The 16,257-nt window shown below is 46.6% G+C and overlaps 1 protein-coding gene across 2 annotated transcripts; it reads right to left on the bottom strand.

Annotated features, from left to right (window-relative positions):
• Positions 1–12,949: 12,949 nt before the first annotated feature.
• LOC111601622 (E3 ubiquitin-protein ligase KCMF1) lies at positions 12,950–15,723 on the bottom strand. 2 transcript variants are annotated; one of them, XM_023318291.2, is made up of 2 exons: positions 15,614–15,723; positions 12,950–14,012 (listed from the first exon to the last, which is right to left on the bottom strand). In XM_023318291.2, the coding sequence occupies exon 2, from the start codon at positions 14,009–14,011 to the stop codon at positions 13,100–13,102; it is 912 nt and encodes a 303-aa protein (XP_023174059.1). In that variant the 5' UTR covers position 14,012; positions 15,614–15,723; the 3' UTR covers positions 12,950–13,099. The 2 variants fall into 2 exon arrangements, with proteins under 2 accessions (XP_023174059.1, XP_023174058.1); XM_023318290.2 differs by lacking the exon at positions 15,614–15,723 and adding an exon at positions 14,096–14,303.
• Positions 15,724–16,257: the final 534 nt, after the last annotated feature.

The following is a 16,257-nucleotide window of genomic DNA, read 5'->3' as shown; positions in this document are numbered from 1 at the left end:
GCGGTCGCCGCTGTGGTAATTTATGTTACTGCACCAAGTAAATGCCGCCAAAGCACAGCAACTCACATGAACATACACACACACACACAACACACTAAGCACACACACTAAACACACACACAAACACACAAATATAGTCTGTTTGCGCTTTTGTTGTTTTGTTTGCCAATTGATTTGAAAGAGAGCGCAAACCTCAACAACATCGTCCAAAGCGCGAAGCGGCACAGTGGCTTGCCCCACTCTGCGCCACTCGGCCCACCTATGACCAGCGAACGCTGCACGCATTGTTTGCATATTCAGCCGAAAAGCATGCAACGCTCATATTTAAATGCTTCAAACACATTTGAGGTTTTCTATCAACTCATTCAGCTCTGCCGCTCAATGATGGCGCCCAGAAATTTCAGAATATGCTCGCTAAATTAGTTGAATCTGTGCGAGTGTGAATCATTCTGTCCGCCCGTTAATCCATCCGTCCGAGTGTCCGGCCATCAATCCGTCCGTCCGTCAGTGAGTTCGTCCGTCTGTTATTGTGTCCGTCCATCGATCTATTCATCCAACCATTTGTCCGACTGTGCGTTCGTCCGTTACTCCATGCGTTCGTCAGTCAGTCTGTTCGTCTGTTTCATCGTCCGTTCGTCAGTCAATCCATTCGTCCGTCTGCCAATTCATCCGATGCTCTGACCGATTGTTCGTTCGTTCGTTACTCCATCCGTCTGGCAGTCAGACCGCTCGTCCGTTCGTCAGTCAATTCATCCGTCCGGCCGTCAATCCATCCGATCCTCTGACCGATTGTGCGTCCGTCCGTTCGACCATCCATCAACCCGTCCTCCATCTGTCGATCCTTCGTCTGCCCTTACTTGAGGTTCGATTAAAAACTAATATTTTACTTAGCTTTCCAGACATCACTTCAAAGAATGAAGGGTATCTCGTAGCCAGGCATGCCCTGCTACTGCACTCTAGTTTTTTGCTGACTCTTTTCCCAAACATGCGAAGTGCATTTAAGCGTTTTTATGTTTTTGAATGTGTCTGCGCGTTTTTTTGTCGTCTCTAGGCAGATTCGCAATACGCTTAACTGTTCCATTAGTTGTGGTGCTGCTGTTGGGCCTGCCCGCATCTCAGCTGAATGCTGGAGGCTGGCCAACAATAAATGTGCAGCTGTCTCGGCTGTAGCATGCCTGCTGCCTGCTGGCAGTTGCCAGCTGCCTGTTGCCTGTTGCCATTTTGGCCGGCCATCAGTCATGCAACTAATCTGTGAGTCCACGTTGGGCGTGGCATGGCATCCGATAAGCGCCATGTTGTTGATGTGTCCGAGCAGATCTATGGACGAACGAATAAACGTGATGATCGGCCCAACTCTCGACTATGCTGAGACTGCCGGACTGAAGGGGAGCCGACGGCAGTGGGCTGCCAGCGTTATCGCCGTCGTTCGCTACTTGTTTATGCATGTCATTGTTTGCATGTAAATCCGAACGGGCTGCACCCCTAGGCAGACGCAATTTCAAAATTCCAACACCCTGCACATTCCCTGACCCCCCACCACTAGCTCCTCAGCTACCTGTGCAAGTTCTGCGGCCACGGCATTGGCTGCCTCTTAAAGTCTTAAAGTCTTCCGGCGATGGCTCTGGCTCTGGCTGCCAATTTAATTGAATTATAGCGTGGGCGTGCGCGTGGGCAGCATGCGGCGTGTGGGCGTGGCGGGGCATGAGGAGGGTAACTTCAAAGAGCTGCTGATACGAACAAAAGTATGTTGCCGCGTGGAATTTCTCAACAGTTCCGGGCACTGAAATTAGAAAACGACAACTTTAGTACAGTGGGGCAAAACATGAAAATAAAGGAGCAAAATATTATTGAACAACTTTTGTAAGCTAAGCCACAATAAACAAACGCAAAAAGCTATTGAAAAATAAAGATGTTAAGCTAATATTTTTGTTCTGTTAACCAACACTAATCTTGTGCTAATAACACTATAGAACAACTTACAAAATTTGTGTAAAAATAACGAAGATAATATTATTATTATGTTATTATTATAAATAACGAAGATAATATTATTATTATATTATTATTATAAAGAGTTATTATAAAGAGAATTATTGTATACAATTTGTACTGACGTTAGCCAACACTGACTGATTTTTAAAAAGAATAAATATCTTCAAGTCTTCAAAATAAAATAGAATAAAACGATTTATAGCATTGATATATTGCTATAAATCGTTGCAATTTCATATATATATAAATATATGCACGTTAACCAACACTACTTCTCATTTAGTAGCAAGGCTGCTCTTAAATAGAACACTTAACAATAGTTTCAAATTATTATAAGCCTAAAGTCCTTACTATGTTGCGTTTACCAACACTACCAAGCTTCTATAAATACTTATAAACATTGCAGTGTTTTATAAATCGAAAAACAAAACGTTCGCCAACACTGTTATTCAATAGAACTCGTTTATGCTACTATTCCTCACCAAGCAATCAAACAAAAAATAGTGTTGTTTACAACACTTGCGAAAAAAAAACAATACATATACAAAAATAAATATAAAAAACAATAAATATAAAAAATAGTGTTGTTCCTTGTCAATACTAAAAATCATTCAGTATCAGTTCCTTCTTACATACAACACGTTGCAAGTAAAATAGAAACAGTGTTATTTACAACACTGTAGTGCTATGCACACTTCTATATGAAACGAAATCTAACGTTAAGCAACACTAGCACTCTCACTCTCTCTCTCTCTCTCTCTCTCTCTCTCTCTCTCTCTCTCTCTCTCTCTCTCTCTCTCTCTCTCTCTTACTTTCACACTCTCAACAGAGTAGACTCTCAGTTCTGCTTGATAGTTGATTGATTTCGTGCCACTGTGCGCGGCAGGCATTGGCATTGCATTTCAAAGCAAGCGACAGCGATTCTGGCAACGTAAGCATGCCATGTGAATGCGGACAGCCGTAGCTAGTGGCTGAACCTGTTGCAGGCACAGCAGCTGCTGCAGCTGCTGCTACTGCTGCTACTGCTGCTACTGCAGCTGCTGCTGTTGACGCGACCAACAAATGCAGGCAGCAGAAATGCTGGCCCTGTTGCATGCTTCGGCGTCTCGGCCTTGGCGCCGCGGCTTATGCAACACATTTCGTATCGTTTTGCCGCGACTTTGCCGTCAAGTCTTGGCCGCAAATTATACCAAGAAACTTGTTAAACTTATTAAAACGAAACCTCAGCATGAAGTTGGCAAGGCAAATACGCACACGCACACACACACACACACACCCGCACACACAGTGGCAGATACCTACTGCCTTCTATGTTATTAGCTTGCGGCAAGATGCTGAAATGCGAAGACGATGAGAAGTTCACAGCGGGTGGCAAACAGCTGGGCAAGGACATGTTTTTGTCATATTTCAGATAAATATATATATATATATATATATATATATATATATACATATATATATATATGTATACATATATATATTTATATTATTATCTGCGTCCTCGTTGCGAAATAAAATGAGAACAGAGGAAAAAAAGTACTCGAGCTCAGCTGTGTGGCAGAAGCACTATTAACATCAAGCTGGCCACTTGATCTGCTCTCAAGCATCATTTGCCAACTAATTTTGCATTAACTGCATTTGTTAGCCAAACAAAGCCGGTCGAAGTATCTCACTAGCTCAGTCTTCTTAGCGCAAGCTGCACTTGACACAAATCTGAGCTTAGAATTTAAATTGGTGGAGGTAAATGTATGCCTGATCAATACGACGAGCTGCATCGTCCCTTACTGTAAGTCCCTCGTCTACTGTGCTGTAAAAGTACCTGACAGTCGCTTCCCACTTTATGTTTTAAGTCTAAACTCGCTTAATTAATTGGAACTTTGGCGAGCTGCATGCTCAGTGCCAGCTCTCTGAATACCCTGTACAAGTATAGAGTTGTTATGTGAGCTAGTGCTGCCTGTGGGCAAATGAAGTGCAGCTTATAGAAACATATGAAATCGGGAAATGATCTTCACAGCTGAGTCGAGCTCATATCAAATATCCTTAAACTTTTATATTTATAATGTGCCTAAAGGCCTACTTCGGGAAGAGAGCGAATATCATGCCCTCTCGATATCGAAGCTTTTCCTGAAAGCTACTCTGCGACAGCGTTGCCACGTTATGGCGATCCTCACGCTATGCCACGCTATGGTTCCTGGCTCTGACCGCTAGGTGTCGTAAGATTCTATGAATCTCTAACTGAATTCTCACACAGATGCTATTTTTCTATGAGTGAGATATAAAACACTTTAAGCTGCACTGAGCGTCGCTTCGACTCTTATCTAATAGAAAGATTCTTCTGCAAAAAACATTCCTTTGATCAGATATAACTTATCTCTGTTGCCACATCATGTTCTTATCTTCCTTTACTCTTTTCACTGCAGCCCACTTGGATGTATATTCTCCCTTTCCCTATTTTCTGGTATTTTTTAAATACCACATATTGCCTAAGTATGTGAAAACCTTGACGGAAGTCAGAGCGTAACGCAGATGTGCTGCCGTCAGCAGGCTTGACTCCAGGGGGGAGCTCCAGCCATATGATGCGATGTCTTTTTGCTTCTTTTGCCGGCTTTTGTCACATTTTGTTACATGAGGCCGCCAAGTTAATGAATCGATGGCCGCGTGGCTCATTAATCAAGTTCAGGCAGTCGACGAGTCGTCAAAGGCGTCGCAAGCAAATGAGCTTGGCTAGCCAGCCGAGCCTATGCCCGCCTGGCCAAGACATTGATGGTGACAGGCGTGGGGCGCTGCCTATAATTACCAGCCATGTTTGATTTGGGCCAAAAGCAGCAGCTGCTGCTGCTGCTTATTCAAGTAAGCCACAAAGTTTGGCGCGTCAAGACTCTCAGCTCTCAGCTTTTGTAATTAATACGCTAAGCGAGCCGCTCGCCCACAAGTTGCAACTGCACAAAATTAATGACAGGCATAACATTTTTGCTGCTGCGCCGCTTGGTGGCGGGGGCATGGCTTGGCCTACGTTGCGTGCGGCACGAACGTGTTGCAACAGTTGCGAGCAAAGTGATTTTCGAGCAAGGCTGCAGGAATGGAGCAAAGTTTCAACCTGCCTGCCACATGTCGATGATTAGTGGCAGCAGCTTGAGGCAGTTGCAGTGGCATCTTCGCCTGTAAATGAATTGCCGCTAAATCATGTTGAGCCATGGAGATAAGCTGGCGGCCACGACTCCTTCAACTGCAGCTTCTCAACTTATTAGCCCAACTGCAACTGGCTCGAGCGGCAATAAAATCTCGAAGCACGGCAAAGCCATAAAACTCATTGTATTTACATTGTTGCCGCGATACCCTGTGCGAGCTCGTGCCAAGGGGTGTCTGCGCGTAGGGCATTGCCTATCGCCTGAGCCTGATGCCAATTTGCCATTGAGCTGTAACTGCCTTTGCAGCTACCCCAAATCCATAGCCCCCTCCGCCCCCGACGCTCCTCAAGTGCAACAAATTTGCGCAGCAACAAAAAAATCATAATAATATACGACAGCGGCAGCTAAAAGTTATGGCTCAAAGCCAGTTGGCGGGCTGGCGCCGTGGCGAGGTGATGGTTGCTGGTTGGCTGAGCCCGGCCATAACCGAGTTGTGCCTGCAAGTTGCACTAAACATCCGGGAATGCAAACATTAACAAGTCAAAAGAAGCCAAACTAAAGCTGCTCGTCGACTCAGAGATACCCTGTAAGCTGCGCACAAAGCACTCGAACTGCTCAGCTTGCAAAGTTCATTTTAATTCATTCATATCTATCCAATCAGTCCAGGGTATATGAATGGAAAATGTGTGCGAGCTGCCAACTGCCAATTGCCAACTGCCAACTGCCAACTGCCAACTGCAAATGCAGTTTGATTGTGGTGCTGCGCCCAAAGATGTTGGCTGGCTCGAGTCGCTGTTGGTATTGCTGCCCTAATAATAGAAAAATATTCAACAGCATTTTACAGCGTTGCGGTGATGTAAGTATGGCAAAAAGTTATTACGGGCCCAAAATGCTGGCACGCACGAGCAGCAGCAGCAGCAGCAGCAGCAGCAAGTTTTGCTATACATATGATAACTGCCACACCCGCTACGCCCAGCACCCCTGATCCATTAGTCGCTTGTTAAAGTTTGCCTGCACTGCAAAGGTGGTGGCAGCCACCCCAACCACTCCACTGGCAAGTTGCCTTCGTCGCTGGCATTGCTGTGGCGCTGTTGTCCAGACATTTATCTCTGCACTGCGAGCCAAATCCAATGAAAACGTATAATTTTCGTATGTGGCTGTTGCAAGTTTTCCCTAAACCTTGTGGCATTCATTGGCTTAACAATGCCGCAACGCTTATTGATTTCGATAGAATTTTTCAGCCAGACTTTGCGGGAAATGCAAATGAAATTTGTATTTGATTTATTTTCAGTAATTTTGCCTAATTGGTTCTTTGATCCTCTGAGCGGGCAGGCAGGCAGGCAGCCAGCAATTAGTGCAAAGGTGAACAAGTAACAAGAGGTTCCAGAAGAATTTTTCTACCAATAATTCGATTAAAGAATGAAGCACAAATTGAACTCAAGCAGAAGCAGCAAAGACTTAGAAATTGAAAATAAATAATAATCGAGAATATTTTTATATCCGAAATATGCTCGAGTCGACGTCGTTATCATTCAGATAAAACGAAACGAAATATTTCTGAGCACTTGCCAGAACGAAAGGCAAATGAACTATTGGCCATATAAATCGCATGCTGATTAAGTCCTTGGTCTGCTTCCGTTCAACATAATAACTTGGCCAACTAACAGACTCGGCCATTAAACTGTCAATGCCAATGCCGATTTTAATGGCCAGCGGGCATGCCCGACTCGGCCGGCCAGCCGCGGCCCGAAACGTCCAACATTTTGCGCCCCAATAAAACTGTCAACATTATAAAGCGCCACTTAAGAAATGAACAAAAGCGTCCGACCAAAAACAAAAACAAAAAATAAAAAAAAAAAACAAAATAAAAATAATAAAAAAACAAAAGCGAAAAGAAAAACAAACACAAATGATTCGGGCAGCGCGTATAAACAAAATGAAAAAGAACAATAATCATAAAATTAAAGCCAACGCAGCACAAAAACCCCATACATACAAATATATACATATACATATATATATATATATATGTATATACATATCTGGAAGGCAGGGAGAAACAGGCGCAAATTAAATAAATAAACAAAGGCAAACAAATATATCGCACAAAAATGTTTAGCATGACGCATGGACGTTGACATTGTTGTTGAAAACTGCCACTAAATGTCAGCAAATGAGGGTCACACCCAACCACCCAAGCACCCACGCACACACACGCACACACACGCACACACACACACACACACATGATGTGACAAACTAAATATTGTAATAAAAATGGTCAAAAAAGTGAAAAACTTTTTTAATGAATTGACCGTAAAATGAACTTGTTGATGAGCCTTATGAGCTGACGACCCGCCTGGTGCTGGCAACCACCTTAACCGGTGTGGACCATCGAGTTAGCGTGGTCATTTGCAATAAAAAAGGATTATGAGCTGAAGGACAGCTAAAAAATGTGTAGAAATGAAGTGAGCGAGTCGGAGAGTGGGCGAGTGGGAGAGGGCGAGATATGGCATATAAATATTTGCAACTGGGTGGGGCACGGTGGAGCAGAGAGCCGGCAAGTGTCAGTGCTATTTAACAACTTGCCGCAAAGCACACAAAAAAAGACTGCGGCCCCGAATTTCGGATCCATGTGCGGGTTAACAAAAAAAACAGGAGAAAATAAATAAAAAAAAATAAAAGCATAAAGCAAAAAAATGTGGAAAAAAAGGTGCGTGTGTGTCCGCCAAAACTTGCCCCGGGCCACAGTGCTGGCCTCGCCTTATTTCGGGTTAGCTCGTGCCCTTGACATCGTGTCGGCAGCAGCAGCTAAAGGACCAACAACAACAGCAGCAACAGCAGCAAAAAGCACATGCAACATATTTTAGAACAGGACACTAAGCGCGACAGCTGCCAGGAGAGCTCTTTAAGGGCCAGCTAACACAGAGCGCCAACAACGGCCATGAAATTTATGGAGCGTCCGAAAGGCTGGAGCAGGCAGGACCCCATGCGGCAGCAGGCCATGCAAATTGGAGGCATGAGCCGCAAGTTGGACAGACGAGCAAAGTCCATAGATCAGATGGGAGACTTGATAGACTGGGAATATATAATATGTAATATATAATATATAAGATATATATCTATATCTATATCTATATCTATATCTATATCTATATCTATATCTATATCTATATCTATATCTATATCTATATCTATATCTATATCTATATCTATATCTATATCTATAGCTATAGCTATGGGGGGTAGCCCACCTACCTGTGGGTAGATGAGGATGCTCATCTGATGGACACAGCAGTTGACAACTGTTGTTATCCTTATTATTTTGTCTTCAATCTGGCAGTCGTACCTTTTTAAGCGCTCACTCCGTGTGTGGCAACGATCTTAAAATGTAAAACGTAGCATATATTACAGAGCCGGGTAGTGTGCGTGTGTGTGTGGGTACAATCATCGTGACAAAGTTGAGACATTAGCAGACAGAAATTGTAGCATATATTTTCTCTGATTTGCCTGTCTCTCGACTGTCGCTGCTATTGTTGTCAATATTGTTGCTGCTATTGTTGCTGTTGTTGCTGTTGCTTTGTATGATTTTGCGGCTCATTTGCTTTTATTAAAATTTGCACGTTTTTCACGCTTATCAAACGACAGAGCGCCTGAACAGTGTCTGAAGTTAAGGCTTTGATTGTGCGTAGCTCCCGCAGCCATGCCCCAGCCGCAGCCCCAGCTGCAGCTTCAGCTCATCCACTCCCACGCATACCCATTGTTGCCCCTTATGCGACTATTTAAATGGCTGTGTGTGTGCGTGTGTGTATGTGTGTGTGTGTGCGTGTGAGTGCGAGGTTTACTTTATGCTAATTTCAGAACAGAAATGAATAAATGTCTTTCGTTTCTTTGACTTTGCGCCGTTTTTGCCTTTGCCTTTATTATTGTTATGTAAATTTTTATAGTTTCCCCATCATTTAGTTGCCCTCACTCACACACACACACACACACACATACACACAGAGGAAGAGGGAGAAAAAGGCAGTGTCCTAAACGCTTTTTCAATTCGGGTTTTGAAGCAGGCGCTGGCTGCGGTCTGTGGCTGCTGTTTCCGTCCGTTCCGTCGCTCAGCTTTTGAAGTAGAAAATTTAATTTTCATACAGACACTCACACACACACACACACACACACACACAGGCAGACAGTCAATGGCAAATGCATACATTACTGAACGCGCGCGCTCAAATGTAGGCAATGAAATTTCCGCTTTGCAATCCCTTTCGACTCCCCAGACTCGACGTCAACTGCGCCGTCAGCAGCGACAGCGACTGCCTTGACGGCAACCTTTTGTCTGTCATTTGTTCTAAAAATTGTATGCAATAAATAAAAATTACACGTTCAACAATTTTTATCTCGCTTTTGTGATCTGTGTGCCGGCAACAATGGCATTCGGGCCACCACATCCGTTCGCCCTGGGAGCTTTCTCTCTCCCTCTGCGTGTCGCTCTGGTGCGCTCAACCCCTTTTCCATTTTCGGCTGCCATCTAATTGGATATGTTAGGAGCGTTGTTGTGTCTTCGATTTTTAGCTTTTCGCTGTTCGCTTTTGGCCAGCGATGGAGATTGCGCTGGAACGTCTTCTGCTCTTTTCGGGCAGCAAATTTCTTGATATAAGCCGAGGACAAGGCACAAGTTCAATTAGAAAAGCAACAACAGCAACAAGCCAAAGGAAAAGAGCGAAAAAAGAAGTCCAAATAAAAAGATAGTGGAAAAAGAAAGCGAAGGCAACAAACAAAGCGAAAAGAAGCTGCAAAATGTCGCTGTTAACTCTTTGGTATGCGTCCTGGAGCAACAGCCACAGCCGTAGCCACAGCCAAATCCGAAGACAAGGGGAAAGCTGGAGCTGTATAGAAAAGCGGCCTGGCACGGCCTGGCCTAGCCCGGCGGGCAATCAGAACTTATGTTTACCCCAATTAAGGTGAACACGAGACCGTTTTTGCGATCCAATGAGTTAGAAACAAGATAAAGGACTAAAAGCCATACAAACGGCAACAATAAACCGGTCCTAGGCCCGTACCTGCTCCTCCCCGTAATCTAAGCCGAGCCAGGCCAAGCCCAGCCAAGCGGCCGACCCGCCGCCGAGGCTGGAGCACAGTCTGGCCATGCATGTTTATGTGTCGCTGGCACAAACAATGTCCACGGCTGGCAGCCGATAGCTGGGGCCATGTCGAGAATACCCAGCCATGATTAAAAATTGTGCAAGCGTCCGACATGGGTGGGTGGGGGCAGCGGGCTGGGGGTGCAGCCGATAAAGGCAAAGTCGCAAAATCCAAAACCAAAGTCGTTCAATTTTATTGTCATATCAATGCGTGGCAAGCTGAGCGCGTGACACGAAGCCAGGCACGAGCAAGGCCAATGCTATGAAGTGATGCGTGGCAAACTGTAAAAGCGAGCTCTCGTGACACGACACGAAAGGAGGCGCGTGTTGTGTTCGAGGCAGCCTTCGATCAGCCGCAAGTCGAGCACTCACGACCTGCACGACCCCACGCGATGGTCTCACGCACTCATCTCCAGACGCAACCCTTTAAGCCTGCTCGTCCCGGCTGCCGTCTACATGTCTCGTAATACTCATTAGACATAACGACCTGCAGGCAGCTGCGTCTCCATGGTCAGCCACATACTCATTCGGATCCGTGGCCAAGTGGCAGTCTGAATCCGAAAGCCCAACAGCCAGACGGCACAGATCAAAGCCGGCTCGGGGTGGGAGCGGGTGGATGTGTTTGTTATGTTTTGTTTTGTTTCGTTGTGATTCGATTTGACTTGATTTGATGTGGTTCAGTTTCAGCTCGGGCATAGTTTCGGCCAGCGACGGTTTGGGGCTCTGCTCCGAGTGGCCTATCTGCGCCTTTCCACTATTTACACAGCTCATTTTATCTAGTTCGATTGGCAATTTATCTCAAATGCTTGTTGCCACTGACAGACGCAGCTCGTTTACCTGAAGGCACGCCACGGCACGGCACAGCTCGGCACGGGGCAAGGCAGGCAGGCCGGCTTATAATTGGGACTGGTAACGTACACGGTATCGGTTTTTGAATCTTAATTTCTTTGAACAAAATCAAAGACCCGGCGACGGACGCAGCCAGCCAAAAGTTAACTAAGCAACACAGAAGCCTCCTCAGCCCACCAGTGGAGAGGACCAAATCGCAACAAATGGAAATGTTGTCAAGCTTGAAATCCTTTTATAATGACAAAAGGTTTCACCTCTAAGCCGATTACAGCAACGTAGACATTCAACTGTAACACTTCGCTCCTGACGTGCCCGGAGACAAGGCAGCGCAGCTTACGCTTTAGGCAGCACACCTGCTCCTAGGAAGCACCTGCCGAGATAAGGAACGCCGAGGCGAGTGAAAGAGACACAGGCCGACAGACCGACAGACCGACAGGCGGCAGGCATCATTTACTTTTCTAATTAGCTCTGAACATTCAATTATAAAAGAACGTTTATAGGCCTATAGCTCTCCATATTCAAAAACTATCAATTACCTATGGCAACATCTTGAGACATTGAAGAGGTCATGTTCCATGCATATATCGATTGAAATGTGAGCGTGCCGTCAACCTGAGTCAGCTCGAGTCGTGTTATGTTCAGCCACATTTCATGGCAGTTGACTGCAAAATGTTTACGGGACTTTGCCATAGGATCTATGTATATTTACTATATGAAATGGGACTGCTGGGCATATAGACATAGAGATACTCTAAGCCGAAATTCCAAGCATTCTAATGGGATAACTCATCGAAAGCAAAAATGATAAACTCCTTTAAGGGAAATATACTCATAGAAGTTTGCAGTCTGTACGATTACGGACAGACAGACACTCAGACGGACTGGCGGAGTGTCGGACATACAGTCGGACGGATACAGCGAGAGACAGACGGACGGACACAGGGACGGACATAGGGAGAGACATAGGGACAGACGGATGGGCGGACACAGGGTGGGATGAACAGGCGGGCCGTCGCACGCAGGGACAGACGGACAGACGAACGAACGGAGGCAGGCACAGATGAACGGACGGACGGATGAACACACGGACAGATCGACGGAAACAGGTTGGATGAACGGACCGAAGGATACAGGGATTTAGGGAGCGATGGATGGATGGATGGACGGATGGACGGATGGACGGATGGATAAAGGGACGAACGGACAAAAACCGGCATAGACGGACGGACATAGGGACGGGGGGAGGGATGGATGGATAGATGGATCGATGGACGGACGGACGGACGGACGGACAGACAGACAGACAGACAGACAGACAGACAGTCAGACAGACGGACGCAGGCACAGACGAACGGACGGACGGATGAACACACGGACAGATCGGAAATAGGGAAGAACGAACCGAAGGACACAGGGACGGAGGGAGGGACGGAGGGAGGGACGGAGGAAGGGACGGAGGAAGGGAGGGATGGATGGATGGACGGATGGACGAACGGACAAAAACCGGCATAGGCGGACGGACATAGGGACGAGGGGAGGGATGGATGGATGGACGGACGGACAGACAGATAGATAGACGGACGGACGGACACAGATGCAGACGAACACAGCAATTGATGGATATGGCTATATCCACTCAGCTCAACATCCTGACTAAGAACAAACATACTTTCTAAGGTCAGGCAAGCTTCCTTCTTCTACCAGTTACCGTAATCACGTTGGCATTAACTTAGAGCTACACGCAGTAGTCAAAGAGGCAGCAGCGCAAAAGACTTCAAATATAATTTACGACATCCACGATAAGCCCTCAGCTATACGAAGGTCCAATTATAGTTATAATTATAGTTTACACATTCATACGCATATTATTTATTAGGTAAAGCTGATCTAGTGTTGGGTAGTTGGTTAAGAAAAGAATGCTTGCGCTACGAAGAAACGATTGAAACATGAATTTTGAACAAAACTGAAAGAAGTGACAGCAATGGGCAGCGCTTAGATGGATGAGGTCGGCTCGTTGCCGGCAATGTCATCGGGCTCGATGTCGCTGAAGTCCTCCTCGACGGCGAGCGGCGGCTCAGGCGGAGTCTGAGTGAGCCGCTGGCTGTGGCTCTGATGATCCTGGTGCAGCAGAGCGAGTGGCGTGCCGCGGCGCAACTGTTGCGGATGGTCGACAAGGCTGCCCAGATCCAGATCGGTGTCGCGCATGGTGTGCATGCTGCCGCTGAGGCTGCTCAGCTCTGGCAGCCACGAGTCCGGATAGAAGTCCTCCTCCTGGGAGGCGCTGCTGCCCAAGCTATGGCCGGCCATCGGCCATTGGATGCCAGCCAGTCCGAAGCGTGCCGGATCTGGCGGTGGGCTGCGACTGCGCAAGCCGTGTCCGGCTATTTCGCTCTCGTGCCCCTGCGGCTGCCCCACCGCGCCCAGCGGCGGCAGCTCGAAGCCGGTGGTGCGCACTGGCGTGCTGCCAGCGCCGCCGCCGATGCGCAAAATGCCCGTGCCATGCATGAGGGAGACATGGTTCACCAGATTGTTCATGCGCACCGTGTCCGCCGCGGGCACAGCGATACAGAGCGGACAGATGACGGGCGTATTGTCGCCGCGATGCTTGGCCTGGACATGCTTCACCAGCTCCTTGACGGCATGGCCCATCTTGCCGCAGAAGGGGCACGTGAAGCTGTCCGCGCACAGATCCGGTATCTCCTCGCCGGCAAAGAACAGCTCGCGCGCAGCCCGATCCAGCAGGCACTGGAATGGATGATTGCTGCTGTGTCGTCCCGTCTCCACCTTGTTCTCATAGCACATGGCGCACAGATCGTAATTGGCGCAGCGCAGGCATTTGTATCTGTAGTGGATCAGATGCGTCTTGTCGCAACCATCGCACTTAACATCCCAATGCATAGCCATACTGTATAGAGGAAGAGAGGATCAGTCGGCTGCCAAAGCTTTCCGCCGCCCCCTTCCCGGCCATGTGCCTTGCTCTCTACTTACATTTGCGATTTAGCTGCAGCGTTTTTTATGTTTTTTTTTGGTTTTTTTTTTATTTTTCTAGTTTTTTTTTGTAATTCGATTTTGTATATCAATGTTATGAGTTGGGGTTTAAATTAATTGGTAATGCAGCGCCTACTTCGTTGACATTCCTCAGCTAAATGACAGTTGACTCTGCGCCCAATCTTATCGATAGCGATAGTTGCCGCCACTAATTGTTATTGATATGTGAATTCGAGCCTCAGTCAAGCTCTGTTTGTTTGCCAAAGCTCTCGGACTGCCCTCTCTCTCACACACACAGCCATCCACACTCGCACACACACACTTTGCGCTGGGTCCTATATCAGTTATTGTCATATGAGTCTCAGCTCGCTGAGCAACTTCATTTGATTAGAGCTGTGGAGCGAGGGCGGGAGAGACTCCACCACCCACCCCCGCTCTGCCTCTGCCTCCCTCGCCTTTGTGCTGCAACTACATGACTTGTTGACCGCGTTCGACAGCTCGACTCGAGTGAGCCAGGCCGCGCGTGTCTCCTTCATGTGTGCGGAATACATCAAAATTCGTTTCGTTTGTTCGCGCTTTGTACATAAATTTCATGCAAATTGACTAATTAATTTCTGCGCAATGGATTCTTATCGTGCAATGCCATAGAAACACACGAGCCACACAATATTTGCATAATGCACCTGTGTTAGTCTCTCTCTCTCTCTCTCTCTCTGTGTGTGCTGGGGCTGAGTGGGATTCAGGATGCGCCTAAGCGGCACAGGCACGCGGTGAAGGCGCCCACGCACCTCGATGCAGCCAGAGGCCTCAGCGGTAAAGGAAGCCAGCCAACTGGCCTCTATGACCACACTGAGAGAGAGAGAGAGAGAGAAAGGGGAGGGGGCGAAGGGAAGGAGTGCGCACGTTGCGGCACAAACAACAATTTTAATGACGGATATTAAGCATAACCACAACTATGGCGACTAAGCTGAAGTAGTAGTTGTGGCCGTTGAAGTAGCGAACGGCATAAAATTTACAATATTTCCGTGTTATTTTCATTCTTGTTCTTTTTTTGCTTTTGCTGTGTCCTGCAGGATGAACAAAGTCAGGCAGGTGCCTGGTGCCTGGCGCCTGTTGGGGCTGCGGCTCAGTCAGCCGGTTTAAGCCTGCCAAATATGCTGATTGCAGCAATAATGATGATTATGTTTGCCTGGCCTGCATGCACGACGCAAATTTGTTAGCCAAAGCGGAAGGAAGTCGAAGCATTGACAATGCCAGCAACACGAAACAAACACCAACAGCAACAGCAGCAGCAAAACTGTTGCAGCTGCAAGTGTGCGCCACGACAATGCGAAGCAACAAAAGCATTTAACGACTTGCAAATGCGACCAGCCCTCCGACTGACTGACTGACTGACTGACTGACTGACTGACTAGCTGACATTTAAACAAATGCTATAGATAGAGCTTAGGCCAGGTAGAGGTAGAGAGCTTAGGCCAAGCCGCAGCAGGAATACGCTTGCTGGCGAAACATACTCACATAAAGGTAAAAAATATAATTTGAAACCGACTTTCACTGGGTGAATTAAAGATTAGCGACAAACCCGAAAGCACGTGACACCTCCTCCGAGCACACTCGGTGTGTGTATTTATATGTGTGTGAGTCGAAATCCGACGTTGTGCAGCACTGCAACATCGATATCGGCATCGATTGCCGCTTATCGATGAATAACGACATAAAACTCGTTCGATTGACAGTCGTTGGGAAAGTGTGCGAAACTGGGAAAACTCAACTGAGGTTTTCCCCAACAGCATATGGAACGATAGCGACGTTCCAGCTGAACAACAGCTGGAAGCTTACAAATCAGAACTGAAGAGCTCAAGTCTAAAGGAGTCGAGGAGAAGAGAGTAGAAGGGGGAATAAGTGAGAAAGAGGGAATAAAGGGAAAAGGAATACGTATAGAATTTAATAGAATTTAATAGAAATTTAATCAATTTATTTGTATTCAAATTATATGTCTCTTTCTTTCTCTCTCTCTCTGTCTGTAAGTCTATATAGCCCTCTCTCTCTCTCTCTCTCTTTATCTATCTATTTCTGTCCATTTATCTATCTTTTTCCTTTGCCTTTATACACTTGCTCTATACATTTTCCGTTAATCTCAATCTATTCATCTTCTTTTCTTC

This window comes from Drosophila hydei, unplaced genomic scaffold, assembly GCF_003285905.1.
Source record: "Drosophila hydei strain 15085-1641.00,03,60 unplaced genomic scaffold, DhydRS2 tig00000349-arrow-arrow-pilon, whole genome shotgun sequence".
NCBI lineage: Eukaryota > Metazoa > Arthropoda > Insecta > Diptera > Drosophilidae > Drosophila > Drosophila hydei.
The sequence above is the reverse complement of the archived record's forward strand: the minus strand, read 5'-3'. Positions and strand labels throughout refer to the sequence as shown.

Excerpts from the sequence above, each read along its gene's own strand:
- LOC111601622 (XM_023318291.2), bottom strand. The coding sequence starts at position 14,011 with ATGGCTATGCATTGGGATGTTAAGTGCGATGGTTGCGACAAGACGCAT.